General features: G+C 40.7%; 2 protein-coding genes across 5 annotated transcripts in view; one reads left to right on the top strand and one right to left on the bottom strand.

Annotated features, from left to right (window-relative positions):
* Positions 1-5,689, bottom strand: part of CNST (consortin, connexin sorting protein) — a 56,748-nt gene extending 51,059 nt beyond the window's left edge. The window contains exon 1 of one of the 2 annotated variants that reach the window (XM_036016086.1): positions 5,427-5,689. The gene's annotated coding sequence lies outside the window, so the exon portion shown is untranslated. The remainder of the gene's footprint in view (positions 1-5,426) is intronic. The other variant, XM_028531290.2, reaches the window with a different exon arrangement.
* Positions 5,690-5,747: 58 nt separating this feature from the next.
* Positions 5,748-24,629, top strand: TFB2M (transcription factor B2, mitochondrial). Of its 3 annotated transcripts, none has more exons than XM_028531243.2 (8): positions 5,748-6,253; positions 7,423-7,511; positions 11,349-11,499; positions 11,821-11,969; positions 16,712-16,801; positions 19,190-19,252; positions 21,738-21,901; positions 23,886-24,629. In XM_028531243.2, exons 1-8 carry the CDS (start codon positions 5,944-5,946, stop codon positions 24,061-24,063), a joined length of 1,194 nt encoding a protein of 397 aa, XP_028387044.1. In that variant the 5' UTR covers positions 5,748-5,943; the 3' UTR covers positions 24,064-24,629. The 3 variants fall into 3 exon arrangements, with proteins under 3 accessions (XP_028387044.1, XP_028387043.1, XP_035871981.1); XM_028531242.2 differs by having other exon boundaries at positions 19,190-19,258; XM_036016088.1 differs by lacking the exon at positions 19,190-19,252.
* The last annotated feature ends 1,482 nt before the right edge of the window (positions 24,630-26,111 follow it).

Below are 26,111 nucleotides of genomic sequence, written 5' to 3'. Positions count from 1 at the left end.
CATTGATTCTAATTTTGGCTGTTTACAGTGGCTACCCAATGCTAGAGGCAGAACTGTAATTGGCGTGGCAAAAATCTCCACAACCAAATTGTAAAAACTGTTGGAGCAAAAGGTGATTATTTGTAAATTGTTGAAGAAAATAAAGCCCAATGACTGAATTTGGATTAAGAAATCACAATGCATATACATAAAGTCTTTTCCAGGAAACTAAATTTCATAATTTTCTAATGAGCATAGTTTCTACAAACTTCATTCCTCTTTTCAACCAAGTTGATCTCGAGGGAAGAAATTATGTTGTTTGCTCGGTATGAATCCTTTTAAGACCTGATTTAAATAGAAAGTTTTCATTCTCCACAAATGAAAAAAAAAATCGAAGGTAATCTTTGGTGCGTCATAAGTACACATAGCTCTGCCAGGCTCCAGTAAATTAAATACATTTTCACAAACATAAGTGGTTTCCTCACACATATGCAGGAATAGTATTCTTTACCTTACAATAAAGCCCAAGGATTTTAAAATAAGTTATTTAAAAATCTATAATATAAACATCATTTTAAACTGTTTTTACCTTCACTCAAATTATAAAACCATAGCCACCTAATTCACTGGGTCTGCAAAATGTTGCTCACATAGAAAAAAAAAATTTATTTAATCTGGTATTACTTTTCCAGGAAAAACAGGTGAAATATTCTCACAAAAGAATTTAACACATATGACAAAATATTGTCAATTCCTAAATACAAAATTACAAAATACTGTCAATTCCTAAAATCTCCTAGGTACTGTTAATTAAAGTGTCAAATGCCCAAATGTCAACAAAGGTGACTAAATTTGTCCCTCACTGCTTCAGAATTCTTTCTAAAAGGGATGTTAAAAGGGAAAATCATAATTTGTCAGCATTTTCATAGACACACACACAGTTTCCTTTCTACGCGGCTGATGATGATGCAAAGCAGGAAGTCCCAAGGGATGGCAGGGAGGACTGGTGTAAGGGTACTAAATTTCCACCTCCAAATATGTTAAAGAGCAGAATCTCAAAACTGTAACAAAACAATGTAAGAAATCTCAAGTTAATTTAAGAATCAGAATTTTTAAATGATGCTTCTTTTTCAGACGTGATTTTTATGAGTCATGGAGGTATAATTGACTAGTGATGTTTTTCTTTAAAGAATATTATATATGAATTATTTCAAATGCATGAAAAACAAAAGTATTCCCTGGTTAAAGGAAATATAATTTCCCTCAAGAAAATGACTCCTAAATACAGAAAAGCCTGTATTCATGGGAACCCTAAGGGCTCCAGAGTGGAGCACACGCTCCATAACAGTATGAAGACACAGGCGTACTGAGTGTTTAATTTCTCAATAAAAATATTACTCATGTAGAGGCCACTTAAATCGTATTGGAACTTTAAAAAAAATTAAAAAAATGGCCCTGGTTGGTGTGGCTGAGTGGATTGAATGCCAGCCTGCGAATCAAAGGGTCCCAGGTTCGTTCCCAGTCAGGGCACATGCCAGGGTTGCAGACCAGGTCCCCAGGAGGAGGCGTGTGAGAGGAAACCATACATTGATGTTTCTCTCCCTCTCCTTCTCCTTCCTTTCCTGTCTCTCTAAAAATAAATAAATAGCCCTGGCTGGTGTAGCTCAGTGGATTGAGTGCGGGCTGGGAACCAAAGCATTGCAGGTTTGATTCCCAGTCAGGGCACATGCCTGGGTTGCAGGCCATGGCCCCCAGCAACTGCACATTGATGTTTCTCTCTCTCTCTCTCCCTCCCTCCCTTCCCTCTCTAGAAATAAATAAATAAAATCTTTAAAAAAATCTTTAAAAAAACTTAAAAAAAATAAATAGAATCTTTTAAAAAACTGAAAATTGCTAGACTATCATTTATTCTTCCTCAAATAACTAAAAAACTTGCTAAGACTAACTTATAGAAACAAAACAATTTATTCTCTTTCTTATCCAACTACAATGCTGTCAACAGAGAGCCATTTAGATTTAAAAACAAATGAAAACACTGTCTGAGCCAACGGAACACGCACATATCTCTCGTGGAAGGAGCCATGTTCAGTGACTGCCCACTTCCCCAATTCTGTCTGGGACCCTTAACACCCTACACGCAGCCAGCCCTGCACTATGCCTGTGATGGCTAGATTTTACAGAGGAAGTCTGTTTACTGAGGTGGTTTAAGATGTCTTTATACCACTGAAGTCGGGGAGGGGGAAAGTTTTTTCTATTAAATTACCCTGAATACTAATTAGGCCTTCATATGAAATTTGAGATTAAATACAGATGTAAAATAGTGCAGCTAAAGTAATACTTAGGGAAGTTTATTAGAGTACAGAGGTAAAAATGTGAACTGCAATTGGTCCCTACCGATCCCCACTGAGGTCCATTAGCGGCTGGGTTACCTTCCAACAGGGGTGTCCTTCAGTTCTAACAGCTCTGAAAAGGGGAAGTTTCCATGCAAATCACCCTCTCTGCTGAAAAAACAACTTAAAGCTCCCATCCTGTCAATATGTCACTAGCTTTCTATAAAAACAGCCGTATTTTCTTTTAAATTTCCCTTAAACCACCGTACACACGTAACTCTTTCGCTACTACTGAGGCACACAGTTTTGCAGCCAAAAGCTGTAGCCTCTTCTTTTTTAAATTTTGCTCAAGAGTTTATCTTTTCTTTCACAAGGAACACCATCGTGTGCAGAAGCACATTTACAAAACTCTTAGCCATACCCGAACTTGATTCAGAAAAGTTAACAACAATAGCAGGTTACTTCACCTGTTTACCATAAAGGTCAACCTTTCTGTAGGTCCTTAACTTCTCCTTAATACTGACGGATACAATAGCCAAAGGCCTCGATATCATTGTTGACATACACATGCAAATGAATGTAACAATGACACCTCAGGAAATGACTGAGCACGCTGTCATCTTATGACCCTAACTAGACGGGGGTTGGACACCTATTTACCCTCCTATGTTAACAGAGTCAACACCAAGAGGAAGAGACTTCTTAGAGCCTTCTTCCTGTGTGGACATTTTCAGATTGAATATGGCAGCACTTGAGGAAAAGGATTTTTAAATTTACCCTATAGAATTTACCCGACTCTCAGGGCAAGACATCTAAAGAATCACACAGGAATCCTAGAGAAAGGTGCTGTCCAATGGGGTCCTAGCCATTGGTGACATTCAGCTACTGAGCACTGGCAGTGTGGCTAGTTTGCATTCAGATACACTATAAGTTAGAACACACAGCAGATTTCACAGATTTTGTATGAAAGAATGTAAAATTACCGCATTATTAACTTTGAAAATGGATTACATAGTAAAATAATATAGATTTAAATCAAATATATTAGTAAAGATTAATTCCACCTTTTTTTCTGTTAATTCGATTAGACAACTTTAAATTGCTTGTGTGGCTTTCTATCATGACAGCAAACAACAACTACCATTTGGCATTTCCCAATTACACACAAATGTCATTTAAAAGTCAGAAGAAAAAGCAGGATTTCCCCTTCTCTGCCAATTATGTTGCGATAGTAATAAAAATAACTTAGGAAGAGTGTAAAAATAATCAGCAGGATCACTTAGCCCTGACACCATTAGAACGAAAGATTACCTCAAAAAAGCAAAAATAGCACAGGATGTAAAAAAACCACACCTCCTAAGAAAGCTAAGATGTTAATACACAAACCAAGTTCTTCTAACAGAGTAAGTCTAAAAGCTAATTATAAGGTTCATCTTTAAAGTAAAAAGGACATATTTTTCATTTCCAGGACCTGAGGCCACAGAAACAAAATGCTTAAGATTCTCTATTATTATAACACCTTCAATCACAAACAAGTTATTAGCACTGTAAACATGGAAATAATGATCATAACCTAATTCTCATTTCCAAAACCAAAATAACTACATCAGCTTCTCTAGGGCCGAGTAGGCTACCTTTGGTCCACAAATATTATGAAATAAAAAAGCATTATTTTAAGCTTTCTGCAGTGGCAGTATTGTAGCCAATGAGGTTTATACAAGGCATGATTACTGTTAAATGAAGAAAAAAAGCTATTTTAAAGTAAGTATTTTCTGAAGTGAGAAATTCAAGAATACGGTCCTATGAGTGAATCAGATCTTCCTCTACTAGAAGACATCATTCTGCTTGATTTAAAAATATTTAGGCCTCCAGGGCTCTGGGGGGGGTGGAGGTGGGAATCAATGTGTTTCTGAATCTATGAAATATCTTTTAAGGGGAGAGAGAAGACAGTTCAGTAAAGGATGGTATTCAGAGGAAGCAAAAGTTACTACCACAAAATTGTCAGTGGGGATACCGTCCATAAAAAAAAATGTAAGGAAATTAAGATCAGTGAGTCCCCAGGGCTTCCACAACAGTTGGTTAGATACTTTCTGTGGTGTCCTAACAAATTTATACTCCAAAAAAAGGCCATAGTTGACTGTCAATTATTTATCCATTTGATATTTATCAGCTGAGTATAATCTTCAGGCTTCTATTTGCTAGATGATACATTCCTTAAATACCTTTTCCTGGTGTATTTAAATGCCAAGCTCAATTAGACTCCCAATACAGTAAGCAGAAAGGATTGCACATACTTTAAAATAGGGAGTAGCTTGGCTGCATTTCCTTCCTTGGTGTAAAGGGTAATGGGTAAAGCTCTAAGTATAATCCTTAAACACTGAAATCACTTGCAAAGAACCGAGTCCTCTAACATTACCCAGTGGGTAAAAAAGACTGCCAAATTTTCCATTAGAGCATCCTATTTTTAGTGTTTGGACCTGGTCTTTTAAATTGCATTCCACAGTATAGTATGTTTCACTAAGTTTACACAAGGAACAAAATAAGCATCCTAAGGTCATAATCTTTTTAAGCTTGGAAAGGAATTTAAAGCTTTTAAATAGCATGTTTTTCCCTTCCATCTTAACTTTAAATCTTTTCAACACGCAAATTAAAAATTAAGGAAATATTGACCCAGAGGGGGGAAGGGAGGGAAGACGCCAGGTGGTTCTTGACAACCAGAGTGCTGGGAGGGGGAACAGGTAAGCAGGAAACCAGAAACCGTGCTCCAGGGTGGGGAGCCAGCCGGGCTGTGGGCTGCAGGATGGAAGGAACAGAGGTACGGGGCGGGTAGGGGGTGCTGCAGCCTCCTGGGGGAGTCTGGGGAAGAACGACTCCTGGCGCTCGTCTCCTAGGGAGGCAGAAATTGGCGCGATGCGCAGGAACAGACCACACAGGCGGGAGAAGAAAACAAGGGAGCGGAGAGGGGGCGGAGGTGGGGAAACGGGGCTACACCTCACCCAGAGGGCAGAGGAGGCGCAGCTGGAGGAAGGCGCAAGGGGAGGAGCGAGGGGCTCCAAGAGGCTTTGCACCCAGCGGTAAGCTGGTCGGTTCCCTGCATCCCGCTCTCCCTCTCCTCACCTGGGAACTGCGGGCGAAAGGAGGGCTACCGCTGGGCTCCGGGGCTGTCTGCAGCCCTACTCGCTGACATGGCGGCCGACGAGCTGTCACAGATCTTGCTCAGGTCTCCCGCCGCTCGGGTCGAGGAGACACCTCTGCTTTCTCGCCCCGCCTCCCTCTGCGCACCCCTCCCGGCTGGGCGGCCGGCGACCGCGGAGCACCGAGCGCGAGCGGCTAGAGAGGAAGCGCAGGGGGCGGACTACCATAGAGTACACAGCCTGGATGGTCCGTCTCCTCGTCGGTCCACTCACAGTCCTCCAGCGTCAGCACCCGGCCGGAAACGGAAGTGAGGGTAAAGCAAGTGGGAGGGGCTGTTCGCATGCGTAGTTTGCAGCGTTTGCCTCCCCCTCCCCCTCTCCCGCCCTCACCTAATCAGGTGGTGCGGAGATGTTGCACGTGGTGTTTTCTGTGGGGCGCTCGCCGACTTTTCATTGACGTTTTGCATGACTTTGGGACAGACAGACCCTAGAGGGTAAGGATGTGGGTCCCAGTGGCCGGGCTTCCTCAGCGGCTGACGCTGTCAGCTTCTTCCGGTGCTGGTCGCCTTTGCCTTTGGAGGTCGGGAGCGGCGAGGTGGAAGGACGTCCCGGCGAGGAACCGCCGCGGTTTGTCTGACATCCAGCCGCAGCTGTTGCGGGGTCAGGATTTCAGAGAATTGCCCTCGCGGCCGTCCAAGTGCGGCGTGGAGTCTAAGCGTTACCTGACCAGTCCAAGACTGGCCGAGACCGTGGTGCAGTTCCTGCTGAAAGAAGACGACCCGTGCAAGCTCGTCCTGGAATGCAATCCTGGTGAGTCCGTCGTGGACTGCCTTTTCTCGGATTCTCATCACCTTTGCAAACTTCTGTTGACCATCCGTAGGTAGCTGTATGAGACATGGTGCCTTCCTTTAGGCAGCTTGTATGGTTTTGTAATATCTATCAGGATACTACAGAATATTTCTGTAGCAGTTTGCACTTCACACAGTACTTTGATAGAGCATGCTCTTCTTTTACGTCTTCTCCCCAAGATCGTTGCAATCCACTCTTTGAAAAAAGAACTTTTGTTTTACCTTTCTGTGAATCTCCTTTAGACCATTAGCGGATGCTGAGAACACCAGACTTATAAACAATAACTTTTTCAAAAAATTTTACTTATTTATCTCTAGAGAGAGGTGAAGGGTGGGGAGAGAAAGAGAGAAAAACATTTCAATGTGTGGTTGCTTCACAAGCGCCCCCTATTAGGGACTTGGCCAGCAACCCAGGCATGTGCCCAGACTGGGAACCGAACCTGGTGACCCTTTGCTTCACAGGCGGGCACTCAGTCCACTGAGCCACACCAGCCAGGGCAGCAAAAAAAAACCAAAACAAAACAACGACAGAAGCTTTTTGAAATACCGTCCTATCGTGAGGAGTCAGTTCTGTTTAGGATAGTCCATGATTAAATGGTAGGCTGGAGGCAACTTTTTTTTTCCTTGAGACGTGAGCCTAGAGCACAGGTATCTAGTCTTTGATAGAGTGGGATTCAAAGCCAAGCAGCACCCCTGAACCGGTTGTGAAGTTGGAGTCCAGTGACTGACTATAACCCCCAGTTCCATATATGCAAGTAAGGAGTGTAATATCTACTTTGGGGATATTAGTAGAAATTAAAATTACAGCCCTGGCTGGTGTGGCTCAGTTGGCTCGAGCGTCGTCCTGTAAAGCTAAAGGTTGCCGGTTCGAGCCTGGGTCAGGGCACATAACCTTGGTTGTGGTTCTGTCCCCAGTTGGAACTTGTACTGGAGGCCACCAATTGCTGTTTCTCTCTCACATCGATATTTTTCTCTTTCCCTTTCTAAAAGCAATGGAAAAAATGTCTTAGGGTGAGGATTTAGAAATTTTTTAAAAAATTAAAATTAGAAAATTCATGTAAAAGGCCTTTTTTGACATTGAAAGAAATTGTTTCTTTTGTAAATAACTTTTTTGTTCTGTTAACATACTAGGTCCTGGAATCCTGACTCAAGCATTAATTCAAGGAGGTGCCAGAGTGATTGCCCTTGAAAGTGACAGAACTTTTATTCCACATTTGGAGGTATATTTTAAAGATAATGATTGATTGACTGATTGATTGATTGGAGAGAGAGAGAGAGAAACATCGATTTGTTGGTCCAGTTCCTTCTGCATTCATTGGTTGATTTTTGTGTGTGCCCTGACGGGAAAGTGGACCTTTGGCCTTGGCAAATCAGAACGACGATCAAGCAACAGAGCTACCTGGCTAGGGCTCCAGAAGTTTATTTTTAGTTTCTAAAAATAACGTACTGGTCCATCAGTTCCCATGGCAGTGGCTTAGGGAAGTAAATTTAAGCACACAATTTATTTTTCTAGAATCACTTTTAGTGGCCATGTCTGAAATATCTTGTCATCCCCAGTGACTAGAACGTTCTATCCATGATTGTTGAATAACTGAAAGATTGGCGTTCTGAGACTTGTTTTCTGCTTGTAGCTCTGCTAGAGACGAGTTGAGTGACTTTGAACAAAGTGTATAACTGGTACTTCTGGGCCCGTTTCCTCGTTTTAGTAGGCTGTGCTGTACTGTGCCCCTGCCTTCTGCAAGCTTAGAATCTAATTGGAGTGCTAAGATCGAAGTAATGGGACTGTGTAAAGTCTGGATTTAGCGGTACAGGGGCAAGGAAGGTTTGGTTGGTCAGATACAGTTGCATGGAGTGCGGGCATTATTCAAATGGACTTTTCAGTGAATTCTGCTTTGTAGCGGACAAGATCACATAACAGTAAAGTGGAAAGTCCTTGCATCAATTTCAGTCTCTTTTTTCCTTTCTCTTCCTCCTTTATGAATCTCTACATTCAGTTTAGGAAACTAACATTTTTCTATGACAACTTTCTGAAGTCATGTACATTGTAAAAGTGCAGGATGATAACAAAAAGTTATGATAATGTCCACCAAATCCAGCTTCTTGTTTATTAATAAAACTATGTGCATTAGATAGTTATTATCCTATAACAGACTGCTTTGAAAAGAATTCAGGGTTTTAGCCAGGTTATTTAATTGATTAAAAATCTGTTGGAATTTCAGAAACATGAAGAGAAAACAAAATCGTTCAAAGATTCAAGATCATGAAACGTGATTTCATACACAGAGCTATCTATAATTTCAACTTGGAGATTAAAAATAAGATAGCTTTTATCTTGATCCTTTAAAAAAAGGCCTACAAGTTTTTGTCTCAGTTAAGGTTTTTATTTTCCTCTAACTCCTGAGTTCTCTCTCTGCCCAGCAGTAACTTGAACTCGGCCTCGAATACTTTCTTTCACTTACTAACCGTCGTTAAGGTGAAGTGGAAAGCCATTGCAGTAAAGTTTTGTGTGAATTCATGTATTTGCCAGAATAAAAGAAAAAGCCATTGAAAGAAAACCTTTGCATGGAGTGTTACGGTGGTGCTCTTAGCAGACGATGCTTGTAGCCTTCCCACGGCTCTCTAGTGTGCTCCTGAAACCCGAAAGGACTCCAAAGGGTGATGCTTGACTCTGGGTTTTTATCTAACTTTAAACTTCCTCCCTCCCCATTGCCCTGATAAAATTCTCGGGGCTCCACGTGAATAGTGTTTCGAGGGGGTGCAGTTTGTTGCCCCCTCTCTCTGATGTAGAGATATACATGCTACAGATTGTGTTCCCTGGTAATCATAATCTATCCCACTGGAGTTGTGAAAACTGCTATCGTGCCAGCACTTAGCTGTGAATGTTCAGTTGAAGAGACAGCAGCTTCTGTGATGAACTGCCTCTTAGTTCAGCGGGGTTACAGCAGCACGGTCTTTTCAAACCTTGCCGAGCCTCAGCCCCAGGGCTTCCCACCTTTAAGACCCTGGGGCAAGTAATAATTTAAACTGCCTGAGCCTTGGTTTTCCTATATGTAAAACAGCTATGTCAGTTCCCACCTAGTAAGGATCTTGATGCTTAAATAAGATGAACTACAGTGCCGAACATAATGACCCGTAGAAATCAACAGTTCCTTATCTTTCCTGACCTTTTCACTTCCTGATTTTGAATCCCAAATGCAATCAAGTTGAGTTCCAAAATGTGATTTCACTAATATATGAATTTATTCCGGAGTTCTGGCTGTTACTGTGTTTGAATTATTGAATAGGAAATGACAGGTGCTACACCAAAAATGTGTAAAGTCACAAAGTATACATTCTTTTTCCATCCCCATCAAACCAAAATACATTAGCTTTCCTCAGTGAGAAAAATTAAAATATACTTCTTGAGTAAATTGTGAGGTTATTTTATTGCTATACAAATAGAATACTTTGTAAGAGGTTAATCAGTTTTTAAGGTATGCATTATATGAATGCTCTTTTTCCTTAGCTTTCCTAACACCCCACTCTTCTGGTTTTCTTCTTTGTTTTCGGTGTAGTCTCAGCTTCTTGTCATGAGACTCTGAAATTACTCCGTCCTCAGGCATAGTTCTGTGTACTTGTCCCTTAGACATCTCATCTGCAGTCCTGGCTGCAGTTAGCCACGTACTCACAGATTTGTGTCTTCAGCCTGGACCACTGTCTTGACCTCCCCGCTGAGGTACAGCCTTGCACCTGGCACCTCCCCCTGGGTCACAGCATTGGGCATCTCAGCACAGACAAGACCAAACATGCGTGATTTCCACCCGCAGTGTGCTCCTTCCACTGGTCTTTTTCCAGGGTCCTCGTGAAAGTGATCATTGAAATGTCAATTCAGAAATTAAATAATATTATAGTTTGAATTTACATGCTTAAGAAAAATTAGGTTTTTAATTTATAACTTTTAAGTCACAATTTTGTTCAGACCTTGATAAATGCCAGTAGAAGTTTCTGTGCATGAGAACCTAGATACAGACATCAAAGCATATTGCCCCCTCTTCACTGATTTCTTGTAACTTCATGTTAAGTTTATGGAAGTCTGTAGCTAATGCTTGTTCTCAGTCCTGAGTTCTCCAGTACTGCCACAAGGTGAGCAGATCAGGGCGGTACAAAGGTGGAGGTGAATTGGACGTCTTCCAGTGGGCAGGGAGCTTTTCTTCCAGATTTGTCTAGAAGCACATGAAGCACATGAAGAATTAGGTGGAAAATGGACAGTGACCCACACAGTGAGCTAAGTTCTTAGCTGAAGGACTAGCTAAACTCTTCAAGAAAAAAGGAATACTCTCTCAAATCAGCTGCCTTTTACTTTAATATTTTTCTGTTTTTGTCGACCATGAAACATCTTTCCATGACCGGTAGATGGATCACCGCTCTCCGAGCCCAGATATGTTCTCAGAAAGTTCGCCCAGTGCCCCGGGCAGCCACTACTAAGGAGTTAGGGATCTATGGGAAGGAGCTTTTCAAACAGCTGGTGATGCCATTGAGAATAAAGTAAAGAAAGTAAGAGGATAAGGAAGATTTGTTCAAGGTGTTTTGTTTGTTTTTTGGGCTTTTTCTTATTAAGATAGTTGTACTTCTATTGTTTTTCAGGCCTTAGTTGATTTGTATTAACTCTTAAATTTTAGGATATAACCCCTGGCTGGCATAGCTCAGTGGATTGAGCATGGGCTGCGAACCAAAGTGTCGCAGGTTCGATTCCCAGTCAGGCCACATACCTGGGTTGCAGGCCATGGCCCCCAGCAAACTGCACATTGATGTTTCTCTCTCTCTCTCTTTCTCCCTCCCTTCCCTCTCTAAAGATAAATAAATAAAATCTTCACAAAAACACAAAACTTTCAATTACCATTTGATTCCATTTCTTAAAAAAATTTTTAGGATATATTTAGTCATGTTTTCTTTACTAATCTTTATTGAGGTGGTCATATTTATGGTAAGAATTATTTTTCGAAGTAGGTCTTTGAATTGTTATAAACACTTTTCATAACACTGAAACTTCTTAACATGTCATCTCTGCTTCTCTCTAGTCCCTGGGAGAACAGCTGGGAGGAAAACTGCACGTGGTCCACTGCGACTTCTTCAAACTGGACCCTCGAAGCTTTGGAGTAGTGAAACCCACTGTGGATTCCCGGGTGCTTCTGCAGGATTTGGGGATAGAAACACTTTCTTGGGCGAAAGGTAGTTTTTGTCCTTCGCTAAAGCACATTCCTTCTAACTTGCCAGCTTTCTCGAGCAGTGCGCCAACGGTTTGCTGATGAGATTTGCGTGCAGTTTATGGGCAGATGCTCCGAAGTTGCATCTTGATTTCCCCTCACACCTGGGCACCAACAATCTGAGCACTTGTGCTGAGGCCAAGTTTTCTGTCAAGGAAACATGTTGAGGCTGAGGTTTAATTGAAATAAAATTAATATAGTCTGTTAACCTAGTTTGGCTCAATAAAATATGATCCCAGGAGAAAGTGTAAAGCATTTACTCAAATATTTTTGCTTGTATTAACAGGTATTCCTTTAAAAGTAGTTGGAATCTTCCCAGCCAAAAATGAGAAGAAGCTGATTTGGAAATTTTTACATGATATATATTCCTGTACTTCTCTATACAGATATGGACGAGTAGAACTAAACTTTTTTATGAATGAAACGGACTGCCAGGTGGGTTATCCACAACTACTTGACTAGTATTTTTGTCTTGGAAAGGTTCTGTGGTTTTTCTCTAATCTTCATGATTTTAATTAGGAATCATGACATACAATTTACCATTGTAACTCTTTTTAAGTGTACAGTTCAGTGGCATTAAGTACATTTACATTGTGGTACAATTGTCACCACCATCTGTCTTCTCAGCACGTGTTCACCATTCTCTGCTGGAACTCGGTACCCACAGAATACAAACACCACACCTTCCCCGTCCCCGAGCTCCCACTACTGTTCTACATTCTCTCTGTACGAGTTTGACTCTTCTAGGTACTTCATATAAGTAGGATTGTACAGTATTTCACTTTGTGTCTGGCTCATTTCGCTTAGCATAATGTCTTTAGGGTTCGTTCAAGTTGTAGCATGTATCGGATTTTTATTCCTTTTTAAGGCTGAATTTTATTCCATTGTACAATGTGTACACACCACCTTTTGTTTATTTATTTTCTCTCTGTAGACTCTTGGGTTGCTCCCACTTTTTGGTTATTATGAATGCTGCTGCTGTGAACATCGGTGTGCAGGTATCTCTGAGTCCCTGTGTTCCATGCTTTCCGGTGTACATCCAGAAGTGAAGTTGCTGGATCGTGCACTAATTCTGTTTTTATCTTTTGAGGAACCACCAGGCTGTTTTCATAGTGGCTGTCCTGTTTTATATTCCCACCAGCAATGCACAAGCGTTCCAATTTCTCCACATTTTCTGCAATGCTTATTTCTGTGGTTTGTTTTTTTTTTCATAATTCCCATCCTAATGACTTAAAGTGGTATCTCATTGTGGTTTTGAATTTCTATTTTCCTAAATGATTACTGACGATGAGGATTTTTTATGTAGTTATAGATCATTTGTGTATCTTCTTCAGAGGAATTAATCCTGTTGTCTATTTTTTATTTTTGAGTTATAGGACTTTTATAATCTTGATATTAATCCCTTCCCAGGTATGTGATTTGCAAATATTTTCTCCCTTTTTATGGGTTGCCTTTTTACATTGTTATGGTACCTTTTGAGTCCTAAAGTTTTTAATTTTGGTGATGTCCAATTTGTCCTTCTGTTGTTGTTGCCTGTGCCTTGTGTCATCTCAGAAATCGTTGCCAAATCCAATGTCACAAAGCTTTCCCTCTGTGTTTCCTTCTAAGAGTTTTATAGTTTTAGCTCTTATGTTCAGGTCTTTGATCCACTCTGAATTACTTCTTTATACGATGTTAGGTGAGGGCCCAGCCTCACTCCTTTGCATGTGGAAGTATATGGAGTTTTCCCAGTACTTTTGTGGAAAGACTGTCCTTTCCCATTGGCAGCCTTATTGAAAAATCACTTGGCAATGTATGTGCATGGGAGTCTATTTTTGAACACTGTTTTGTTCCATTGTTCTGTGTATTGTCTACATGCCCATGCCATCCTATTTTGACTACTGTAACTTTTTAAAATTTTATCTTTATTTATTATTTTATGTTACCTTTTAGTCCCCTTTATTCCCCTTTCCCCCAGTGATTACTGTAACTTTGTAGTAAGTTTTGAAATCAGGATTGTGAGTCCTCTGATTTTGTTCTTTTTAAAGATTGTTTAGGCTATTTGGTGTCTCTCAAGATTCCATGTATATTTTTTAAAATATATTTTATTGATTATGCTATTACAGTTGTCCCATTTCCCCCCTTCACCCTACACACCCTCTTCCACCCACCCACATTCCTCCTCTTTAGTTCATGTCCATGTGTCATAAGTTCTTTAGCTTCTACATTTCCCATACTATTCTTGCCCTCCCCCTATTTCCTACCTACCATCTATGCTACCTGTTCTCCATACCTTTTCCCCCTCTCTCCTCCTCCCACTCCCCTGTTGCTAACCCTCCATGTGATCTCCATTTCTGTGGTTCTCTTCCTGTTCTGGTTTTTTGCTAAGTTTCTTTTTGTTTTAAGTATGGTTGTTAATAATTGTGAGTTTGCTGTTGTTTTACTATACATGTTTTTTATCTTCTTTTTCTTAGATAAGTCCCTTTAACATTTCATAAAATAAGGGCTTGGTGATGATGAACTCCTTTAACCTGACCTTATCTGAGAAGCACTTTATCTGCCCTTCCATGCTAAATGAAAGCTTTGCTGGATAGAGCAATCTGGAATGTAGGTCCTTGCTTTTCATCACTTTTAATGCTTCTTTCCAGACCCTTCTTGCCTGTAAGTTCTCTTGAGAAATTAGCTGACAGTCTGATGGGAACTCCTTTGTAGGTGACTGTCTCCTTGTCTCGCTGCTTCTAGGATTCTCTCCTTCATTTTTATCTTGGCTAATGTAATTATGATGTACCTTGGTGTCTTCCTTCTTGGGTCCAACTTCTTTGGGACTCTCTGAGCTTCCTGGACTTCCTGGAAGTCTATTTCCTTTGCCAGATTGGGGAAGTTCTCCTTTATTGTATGTTCAAATAAATTTTCCACTTGTTGCTTTTCCTCTTCCCCTTCTGGTACCCCTATAATTCGGATATTGGAACGTTTAAAGATGTCCTGGAGGTTTCTAAGCCTCTCCTCATTTTTTTGAATTCTTATTTTTTCATTCTTTTCTGGTTGTTTATTTTTTTTTCCTTCTGGTCTGCTCCATTGATGTGAGACCCAGCTTTCATGACATCACTATTGGTTTCCTGTGCATTTTTCTTCATTTCACTTATTGTAGCCTTCGTTTGTTCATCTAATTTGCGACCAGAATCAACCAATTCTGTGAGCATCTTGATCACCAATGCTTTGAACTGTGCATTGGATAGGTTGGCTATCTCTTAGTCGCTTAAAAAAACTGGCTCTGGGGCTTTAAATTCTGTTTGAGCCATCTTTTTGGTCTGGTTGCCAACGCCTGTTACGTATGAGGGGTGGAGCCTTAGGTGTTCACCAGGGCAGGGCACCCCAGTTGCTGGGTTGTGATATTGTATGTGGGGGCGGGGTCCGAGAGGGAACAGTGGCGCTTGCTCTGTTCTCCTTGGGACCTCAGTCCCTTCCACTGCTTCCCCCAAGCAAACTGGACCCCTCTGGTGCCAGTTCCGGTGTGGGTGGGCTTGTACACGCTGTGGGACCCTCTAAGGACCTCTCCTGAGAGGCTGGGAGTCCCTCCCTGCTCCTTAGTCCCCACAGGTGTCCTCAGTCAGTGCCCCAAGGCTCTATTTCCCAGCGCTGGGATCTTGGGTTGCACACAGAGCCTTGCCTCACAATCACCGCCTCGCTGGGTCTGCCGTTTGCCACCCCTCGGCCAGGGTCTGCCAGCTGCCGCTGGCGCGCTCAGGGTCCACACGCTGCGGTCTTGTGCACCCTGGAAGCCTCACGTGCCCGGTCCCAAAGCTCTCTGCACCCAGCTGCCCAACTCCGCCCCTCCTACCGGTCTGGATAAATGGGTCTATTTTAACTTCTTGGTTGTCTGACTTCCATATAGTTCGATTTTCTGTCAGCTTTGGTTGTTATTCTGTTTCTAAATTGTTGTTGTCTCTATCTTGGTTGTTCAAGGAGGCACAGTGTGGCTACCTATGCCTCCATCTTGGCTAGAAGATCAAGATTCCATGTAAATTTTAAGGTGAATTTTTAATTTCTGAAAAACAAAAAAAAAAAACAACTTTGGGATTTTGATAGGGGTTGCATTCAATTTGTTGATCACTTGGGTTGTGCTGACATCTTAACAATATTAAATCTTTCCACCATGAACACAGGGTGTCTTTTTATTTGCTTATTTGTTTAATTTCTTATAGCAATGTTTCATAGCTTTTTGTGTGAGTGGAATTGTTTTCTTCATTTCCTTTTCAGATTGTTCACTGTTAGTGTATAAAAATACAATCGATTTTTGTGTGTTAATTTTGTAGCCTGCAACTTTGCTGAATTCCTTTATCCTAACAGTTTTTGTGTGCAATCTTTAGAGTTTTAGACTCTACTTTTAATTCGCTGACACGGAAGGTCCTCCTGAAGACCTGGATATTGCTTTGAGGGTGGTGTTTCTTTTCTGCCCAGAACGCCTCCTGTCATCAGTCTCTTAATGCAATGTAACAGGAGATGCCTGTTTGCCTGTAACAGAGCTATGGGATGGGACAGTGGGGCAGGAAATGAAGGGATGCCGTATTCGCCAAAACCCAGGTAGTATGTGAGCAGCCGGTATCTGCGGAGGGAGAGCAGGGGCTGCAAACCGTGGAGCTGTGCACACAGCACACGAGGAAAGAATGAGAGGAGGAGGGAGAGCAGACGCTTTGTCAGGGTTCGTCTCGCTGCTGGGAAGATGTTACAGTGGTTTTTATTTTTTCACCACGGATGCTCTTGCCTGTCATTTCCTCTCTCCGAGGTGTCCTCTCATTCGCTGGGGCGACCTCTTACCTTTCAAGTGTCGGCCTAGACAGTTCTGACTCAGAACTGGACAGACCATTGGGTACATGTTTCTAATACACGTTGTCCCTCTCCACCGAAATGACACATTTTTCTTTAATTTTTTTTCTTTAATGAGGTTTTGCCCTGATGGGTGAGATATGGTTAAAGGAGATCAATCTAGAATACTTTCTATTTTAAGTGTACATGACATAGCTCCATATGAAAGTTTAAAAGGCCTTTCTCTTCTTTGAAATGGTAACAGCTAAGATTTTGCATTTAATTTTAATTTCCCCTAATTTCTAGAGAATATTAGATAGTACCATTAAGACCACCTTTGGTTTTGATTGATTGTAGTTTTGTATAACAAGTACTTTCTATTTTACTCTTATTAGAAGGTCATGGCGAATCCACAGAATCGGAACCTGTACCAAGCCTTAAGTGTGCTGTGGCAAGTGGCCTGTGAGGTCAAGCTGCTGCATACGGTGAGTGGAGCCCTTGTGCACTTCGGCAGGGACTTCGTTGTTGTCAGGGAGGCTGCATGTCAGTGCCCAGTGAATGGAGAGAAGTTCAACATTAAGCTGCTGATTTTTCCCAGCCGTGGAGTACAGTAGGGTCAGGTAACTCTGTGCTGCTGTTTTTGTCACAAATATTTGTTTTTTTCTGAATATAAAAATAGCATATGTTCGTTGTAAAAATGTAAGCTATAAAAGAATTTTTTTTAAAGATTTTATTATTTTTAGAGAGGGAAGGGAGGGAGAAAGAGAGAGAGAGAGAAACATCAGTGTGCGGTTGCTGGGAGCTGTGGTCTGCAACCCAGACATATGCCCTGACTGGGAATTGAACCTGCGATGCTTTGGTTTGCAGCCCGTGCTCAATCCACTGAGCTACGCCAACCAGGGCTATAAAAGAATTTTTAAAAATCCCCTACGTTTCTGCCACCCAGAGGCCACTACTGATGCCTGTGGCACATATTTTGTCTCTTATTCTCCCTATGATTGTGTTTCTCTATGTAGTAAAGATTCTATTATTTTTATCTCATTTTTTCATTTAATAGCTAATGCTTAAGAATGTTTTTTCCCCTTGTCACTGAACATTTTAAGTTTTTAATGGCTGTTTAATACTTTATTATAGATCATTCCCCTCCTTGTTTTTTTAGTTTACGTCCTTAGGAAAATCAGAGTTGTCCAATAGAAATAATATACAAGCCACTGATGCAATTTTACCTTTTTTAGCAGCCATGTTATAAAAATTTAAAAAAGAAGCAGGTGAAATTAATTTTAACATTTTATTTAACCTCAATTCAAAATATTGTCCTTTTAATGCATAACCTGTATTTTAGAATTAGTTTTTATGTAATTTTGATTTTTGTGTGTGTACCAGGCTTTGGGAATCCAAGCTGTAGTTTACAACATCTCGGTTCAGACTAGACTCATTTCAAGTGTTCAAGCGCTGTGGTGATTAGTGGCTACCATATTCAATAGCAGAGGGCTAGAGTGAGAAAAAAAATGGTAAATGCTATTTCTTTCATACCATAATTTACATGTTCTTTCATTTTAGTAGATAGAATATTGAGTAGTTTTTATATGATATGTGTTCATATATATATATATATATATATATATACTTCAAAGATTTTATTTGTTTATTTGAGGGAAAGGGAGGGAGAAAGAGGGAGAGAAACATTGGTGTGAGAGATGTTGATTGGTTGCCTCTATGGTGCCCTCACTGGGGACCTGGCCTGCAGCCCAGGCATGTGCACTGCCCCCACGGATCTCCTTTCATTCTGTGAGTTTTTCGTTGTAGCCTCATCCAGGCCCGCTGGGGACTGGCTTGCAGGATAGTTTTCTTCTCTTGTTCTGCAGTGCTTGTTTTCGGAGGCCCTATGCTGAGTCTTGCCATTTATTCATATCCAGAAAGGAGAGGTCTTTGTGAACCCCAAATTTTAAACATTTGTCCATTACATACCTCTAACTGGAGGGTCAGTTGTGGAACTCAGTTCCCAGGGCATTTCAGGTTTCCTCTCCTGCGGCTTTGCAATGGGATAAGGTCCCCTCGTACCCAGTGCTATTCAGCGGACCCGAGTGTGGGACAGTGGCAACTGTGGTGCCCGCTGCACACTGCTGCTGCTTTGCCTTCCTCCTCTTGGCGGCATTCGGGAACTGCCAGCAGTTTTATGGATGAGCAACAGTTGCATTTTTTATTCCGCTTCATTTGCCACTATGGTTGGTAATAGCCATTTGACAAGACCCTTTCAAGCCTATGTCCAGTACTGTAAGTTTCAGTCCTTATGTCTGTGTCACATGCTGGTTTAACTCACTCTTATTTTGGAATTTAATTGGTATGTGTATATATTTTTATAATAAAAATTGCTTCACATGTGAAATTGTGTATATGTTAGATACAAAAAAATAATGATCTTTTAAAAAAATTGACACAGCATCTTTATTTTTGTATCTCCTTACATGCCCCAGCATATTCAAATGAGTTTGAATAATAGGCTTTTCCACTAGGTTAGGACAAAAATATCCTTAGTATTGATCCCATAACCCCTAAACTGACTGTGACTCTGCTCTTGAAATGTTGGTTATTTAAAATTGTAACTGGAGACAGTATTTGTGCAATTATACTAAGGGTAACTTTCTTTCATTTAAGTAACAGAGTCACCAATATCGGGACAGACCTTTGATTTTTCTTTTCTTTATCCAAAGACAAGAGATAAATGATTTGACTGTTACATGTTGTTTTTCTTTAAACCAGTGAGATTGGTGACTGGGGTTCATGCTGTTGTGTGGGCAGACATTTTTAAAGCAGCAGTGACCTGGGGCCCTTGGGCTGAGGAACTGAAAGCAACGTCTCTGTCTCGCCTCTAGGAGCCGTGGTCGTCGTTCGACAGGCACGCGCAGGGCGGACAGCTGGGGAAGCCGGAGTGCAGGGCGAGCGTGAGTAGTGCCTCTCGCCCTTCCCTCCGAGTGCAGCGTGCTTTCTTTCCTTTAACGTCATCTGATACTCTGTGTCTATTTGCATTTTTTAACTTCAGAATATCTGGAAATGTGCTTTAAAGATAACTTACTGCTTGTAATAAATTCCAGTTATTTTGGAAGAGAATTGTATTTTCCAGCTATTTATACAGAGGAGGAACAGAGTAGTAGACCAAACAGAATCTGACTTCCATTTTTCTCTCTCTTGAACTGAAGACACACCCAGATTCGGAAAACATAATCGTTTCACTATTCATCTGATTTGGTAAACTAAAAACAAAATTTTGAATGTTATTAATTAACCAGGGATTTGTAATATCGCTCCTCAGAATGGATGAATTTACCAATAGGTACATAGGTATGCCTGTTTCTTACCCAGGAGGTTGGGCTTTCTATTTGTTTGTTTTTTTTTAAGAGATGATGTTATAAAGCAATTCTCCATGTAATTTATATTAGGGTATTTGTAGTGAAATTATAATAAAGTAGCTGAAGTTCAAAAACCACCTTTGAACTCCCTGAAGAAGTCCCCCGTTAGGATTTAGTGCCAATGATGCCCCGATCCCAGCACACCGACTCCGTCTGAGGCTCTCGTTTGCCTGCCTCTTGGTTTGCTCACTCTCGCCCCTGAGTGAGACGAAGGAGATTGCGCGTTTAGAAATGGCCCGACCTTGGAGTGATCAGTCCCCGTCGTGACCGTTGTGACCTTATTTCTCTCCCTCTCCTCAGAAGCACAGTCCAATGGTAGGTACTGTTTTGTCTGGAAGCCATTGGAGTTTATCGAAAAGTCCCCCAAATGAGCAACTCTGTGTAGAAGACATTTTCTTATTTTTCTTAATGACAAAAACAAAAGCTAAAAAAAGTTTTTGGCCAACTTAAATATATAAACTTCTAGGGGTAAAGATGAAATAACCAAATCTCGTGTTTCACGAGAGAATGTTATCATGTATTTCACATGTACCTTTGATGTCAGTGTGTTGTTAATCGCTGCGGAAGCACTTTGAGACATTGGACAGTTTTTTAGAGCACGTCATCATTGTTTCCACCCCAATTTGAGGTGTCCGACTTTGGAATCCATGTGTTTACGCAGTCATTGGAACCTTTCCCCCCAAATTACAAACAAGTGTTCATTTAACATTAGGAAAGTTTTTCTTCCCTCTTTATCAGGTAAATGTGTACCTTTAACGTTATTTACCAGGTTGCTTTTTAAAGTATCTTCAAAAACTTGTCAATAACAACATATAATACTTGGAATTGTATTACCATGTTGCTAACTTAATAATTACTAAATATTTTTAAATTTAATTGCCATCGTTTTTACCAATTCCTTAAACTGTAGACACCCAAAACTAGGAACTAGGATGATTATAATTTGGGCGGGGGTTTATGTTTTCCACAAATAGGACTTATATTTAAATATATATAAGTAATGTATATTTTAAGTATTAAATATTTATATTTAAATATATGTAAAAGGAAGCATGTAAGTGGTCACACCTAATGTGCGAAATTTCCTAAAGAAACATAAGGCTCCCTCTTTTCTGAGGAATAATTTTAGGGGAAAAATGCCTTACATTTACATCAAATCATACAGTTTTCATTTTAATCTATGTAATAGTGTATATTATAATATTGTGTATTGGAGCAGGTAGCAGACTTTTTCTGTAAAGGGCCAGTTGGTAAATGTTTTGTGTTTCCAGGCCCCATAACTGTCTCTGTCACGTGTTCTTTGGTGTTTGCTTTTTTGTTTTCGGGAAAAAAACCCCAACAATCCTTTACAAATGTGGGAAATGTTCTTAGCCCCAGACTGCAAAAAGAGGCAGGCCATGGACTATAGCTTGCTAAACCCATATTTTTTAAAAAAATTATCCTATTAAAAATTATGTGTGCATAGTATTTTTTTATTCTTAGGATGTGGTGATGTGCTTCAAATACAGAAAGAGACTCACCTCATGTTAGTGTCATGATTGGGATTTGATTTTACCCTGTTTACAAGGTAATAAGCTGTGACTCTGTGGATGGTGGCCAGAGACCCAGACTCCTGGACCAGACACAGGGTTCTATTTGCCTCCGCGGCCCACAGAGTAGTGTGGTGTGGTGCAGTTGGATGGGGTGCATTCAGCGGGTTTGCGTGGCAGCTGAGGAACATCACGGAGCTGGGGAACCCACCCCTTTTATAGCAAACATCAAGCAAGCCTAATTTTTGCCCTTGGAGAGAGAGCTGTCATCCCTCGAGGTGACTCACTGCAGACCACCCTGAGAAACGGCCCAGGTGGAGAGCTGTTAGGGCTGTGCGCTCTTGGCACGGATGATGAGAACCCACAGGGACACTCAGGGTGTGTGGTGACTCCCTTTCCCACAGGTAACTTGAGTGAGTCAGTGAACAGTGTCTCGCTCTGGCAACACTTTATGACTAACACAGTTTATTTTCCTTCCTTTCCAGGAACCACTGGAACAACAAACACAACAAAACCTGTGTTTTGTTCAATTCACTCCTCGTAGAAATTTATTCACACAAAATTTAACACCTGTGAACTACGATGTATTTTTTCACATGTTAAAGCAGTGTTTTCTGAAGCGCAATGCCAAGCTGATACACCAGTTACAGTAAGTAGGAAGAATGAAAGCAAGTGTAAAAGCAGCAATTTAATGTGGGAATTACACTTTCATGGTAGAGGTCCATTTTTTGTATCTTGTATATTCTTGCGTAACAGAGAAGTACCATGTTTCCACTCATCTATTTCTTCAAAATAGTGAGTTGGCCAAAAAGTGCGTATGGTTTTTCCATAAAACAAATGACACATTTTTCATTTTCACCAACAACTTTATTGACTTGGATATTTTGAGAAGCCACGAGTGGCTTCTAGTGAGCAGAGGCCAGGGGTGCTGCTAAACATCTTCCAATGCATAAGACAGCCCGACAACAAAGAGTTATGCGACCAGAATGTCAGCAGCACCAGGGAACTTCACAAACCACTTTCGACACGTCCCGTCAGTCGCAGCACCTTCTCCACACACTGCACAGATCTCTCCTCATGTTTCATTTGCATTTTTACCTTTCTCGGAATAGTAAGGCATAATATACTGAAAAAGTTGTGTGTCGTCTTCCATCTTCAGTATTAAAATATCTGCACAAAAATGCAATTTTGGTAAATTGTTTTTTAATGTACGCTGACATGATAGCTGTCATGATACAAGCTGACAGAATTGTTTCAAAAGACACTAAAGACAACTAAGCACCACTAGAGCCATCGTACGGGAAAAACGTAATGGATTTTTTGGCCAGTCCAATACTTTCTTTTGTCTGGTGCACATTTTCAGAAAAGTGTAATTGTGTTTTCCACATGATCTCCTAAGCTTAATTTTCCGCCCTGATGTCTGAAAAAACAAACAGGAAGGCTACAATTTGTTCTTATCTTTGTGGGATTTAGCTGAGAATACCTAATACCCTTCAGGAAGAACTAGCGGCTTGTCACCTGCTGGGGTGGAGAAAGTTAGCATTATCGGGGGCATATCCCCCATCTGTCTACCTTGTCAGTGTCCCTATTGGTTCTATTTCCTCACCAAAGTAGGGATGTGTCATTGTACCCCCCTAGTTTTCCTGCCCCAGGCCAAAGCTTTTGTTTATGTAAAGCTCCATAAAAATTACAGCTACTTTGTACCTACATAAGTATAGTTTTTTATGGGGCAGATGTGTACAGTTTTGTGAGTTGCACATAACACCTTGTGATCATCAGCCCATAGTCATTCAAAGTATTGTCAGTGGATGAACAAAATGTTACAATAATCATTTAAATGAATTTGATCGTTGTTAGATAAGTAACTGAATGAGCTGTTGGTTCAGCAAAATTTATGTAAAAATAAATGTTAAATGTGGCAATAGGCCAGTAAAAAAAAATACTATTGTTCATCTTGTCCCCTTGTGATAGTGGTGGTTTTAAGTGAAACTATCAACAAGATAGGGTATTAAGGAATAAATTTGGTAAGCTGTGGTACAAAATATAAAAAATTCCCTTTCAGATCTCTGAATTGAAAGCATGTTTCCGTGATGAGAATTCCATTCAAAATCAGAAAGCACTGGAAGTGTTTTCTACCAAAATATTATTTTGCAGTTGTTTGCTTGTTATTGGCAGAAGCTCACTTAGGCGAATGCGTAGGGCAGTTTTTTGCTTTATAATCACCACTAAGTGAAAGATTGTTTCTCTTTGAAAACTGCGAAGCAGCAGTTTCTGCCGTTTGAACTTACTGAACTTTTAACATGAACTTAAATGGAGCCAAAGGCTATTTTTGTAAAGGGAATTAAAGGATGAAAGAGGTAGAGTTTTTTCAAAGGGCAATGTTAAACTGGGGTTTTGTGTAGGAATTGATTAGAACACTTACCGCCTACATCTGCTCTTTTCACTGTAGGTGAGCCATGAAACTTGAGGAATGAACGTAAAGATACATGTTATATGCAAGCTCTTAAACTAAATAAGATTATTTATATATGTTAGGCACTTTACGTTGAGCTTACAAGCTGCCTTTATCACTGTTGACTGACAGCTGTTATGGAAAAGAATTTAAGAAATTTACTTTGAATTTTTGTTTGCAGTTCACTGAGTCCAGTGGACGCAGAGGTTATACTGAAGAAAATAAGACAAAAAGGAACAACAAAAATAACAGATATGTATCCTGCAGACTTTAAACGTCTCTTCGAAACCATAGAACGTTCCAAAGATTATTCCTGCAAGTGGCTGTATGACGACTTCATGGAAGATGTCATCGTATAGGGAGCAGGAACGGGGCTGCCGGGACAGTGGCTGCAGCCGCTCGTTGTACTTGGGAACTGTGACAGAGGCTCACATCCTTTCAGGAGAAGGTGGCTGTTCTTGTTTTGCACAAACCAGGCCGATCGTTTCTTCTGAGGTCGATACCATTAGGACGTTGGGTAAAAAAAACAGTGGCTGCTATTTTATTCACAGCAGAATAAAGGAAGAGCTTCCCTTCACTGTGGATTTGATCAGCTCAGATTTGTTTTGTTTTAAATTCTGTCTACTGTCAACATGACAGTAGTTGTATGGAGTTACCAGATGAAATTTAATTTTAAAAGTCCTTTTACCCAAACACTTACATGGTATTAATTTAAATATTCTACTTTCACTGTTGATTTTTGTGTCCTCTGGTGGGGGGAGGGGCAAAGAGTTTGTATGGTTTTAAGCTTAGACAGTAAATACAACTGATTTAAGTGGTTGGTTTTACTTTTCAGTTTGTTGAAAGTATTAACGAATACTGTGCAATGAAATAAATTAAATTTTATTATGGCTTAAACATTTTTAGAAATTAAAATATTTTAAATTTTTTTTAATATTTTAAAGATTTTGTGATTTTTTTTTGTCCCTAATGAAACAAAGTTGACCCTAACTTACTCATTTTAAATTGTCATGTACAGTCAATATACATTGTGAATAATTCTGTTATTCAAAAGTCTCTTGCATTTTTGTTCTATTAAGAAAGTTTATGTGCAGTTAGACCTTTACCTGAACCTAAATGAAATTAGGAGCATTTTCATAGATCACTGAAGAAGCTACTGATTTTAGCTGAGAATACCCAGTCTCCTGGATTAGATTTGTCTGCTGTTACAGCACGTCATAGTATCTAAGGCACATTAATAACCTGACTTCCCTGCTATTGTCATTGGTTTACAAATCAGTCTGGCTGGAAAATCCTCTTGTAACTCCTGTCCCACCGTTACATAACCTTATCTAATCTTCATAGTGTCATTTGGTCTGTCTTCTCTCCCTGTTTCTTTCCTAGTCCTGTGCTTTAAGCCTAAATTTCTGTTACTAGGTTACAAGAATGTCAGCCGAGAAACATTTTAAATATAATTCACAGGGATTAATTCATGGCTTTTTGTAAAGGGAATGGGCTTCAAAGCCAGAGCAGCACATTTGCTCTTAGCCTAGATAAAAGGAGTTGAGTATGGAGTCTGATATAAATATGAACCAATGCCTTACAAGTGGTATATGCTCAGAGAGAGTATCAGGCAGTGTCAGTGCAGACAAAATGGAACAGGGGACTTAAGGACAGATTGGTTAACTGCTTTGGGAATTAAGGGAGAAATGGAGTTCAGGAGGGTCACTAAATAATACATAGAGTCTAGCTAAGGATAGAGACCAAATTTGTAATGGTAGCATTTTATACTATTGAGTCATTTTAGGATGGGAGCAATGGAGAACATGGACGATTAGATGAATAAAAGTTGTGTATTAAGGAGATTAGCCTTCAGGTCTGTGCACGGAGGGGTTTCCATTACTTACAGAGCCAGATGTGAGTTTGACATTAAACGTCTTTCAGGTGGGAGGGATGCTGCCTGAAGGGCATGGGGTGTGGCTGGATCTCCTGTGGGGGTGGTGGGGGGGAGTGCAACTGACTGACCTCTCCAGCTTCTTCCCAGAGTCCATCACTGTGTTTGTGCCGAGGTCGCACTTCCTACGGGTGGTTCCCAGGCCATGAGTAAGTATGGAGGTACGGAGGGCAGGCCCCTAACTGTGGCATCTAAGAAAAGGTGTTCACCTCGAAGTCGACATGATTTCGAGTTCCGTGCCAAACAGTTACTAGCTGTGTGTTGGGGGCAGGCGGGGTTTGGGAGGGGAAGGCAGGCTCCTCTGGTGACAGACACAGAGAACTTCCACGGGCAATTCTGGCTCAAGGACTCCCTGTTGGAGTGACTAACCCTTTCTTGGAGTTTCACCGTGGCCCAGGATGTCCTGTCCAATCTCTTTCCACAGTGTGAGACCTCCAATTAGAATGACATGCCTTCTGCGTCCTTCTCTTAAGA

Source organism: Phyllostomus discolor, chromosome 15 (genome assembly GCF_004126475.2).
Source record: "Phyllostomus discolor isolate MPI-MPIP mPhyDis1 chromosome 15, mPhyDis1.pri.v3, whole genome shotgun sequence".
Taxonomy (NCBI): domain Eukaryota; kingdom Metazoa; phylum Chordata; class Mammalia; order Chiroptera; family Phyllostomidae; genus Phyllostomus; species Phyllostomus discolor.
The sequence above is the reverse complement of the archived record's forward strand: the minus strand, read 5'-3'. Positions and strand labels throughout refer to the sequence as shown.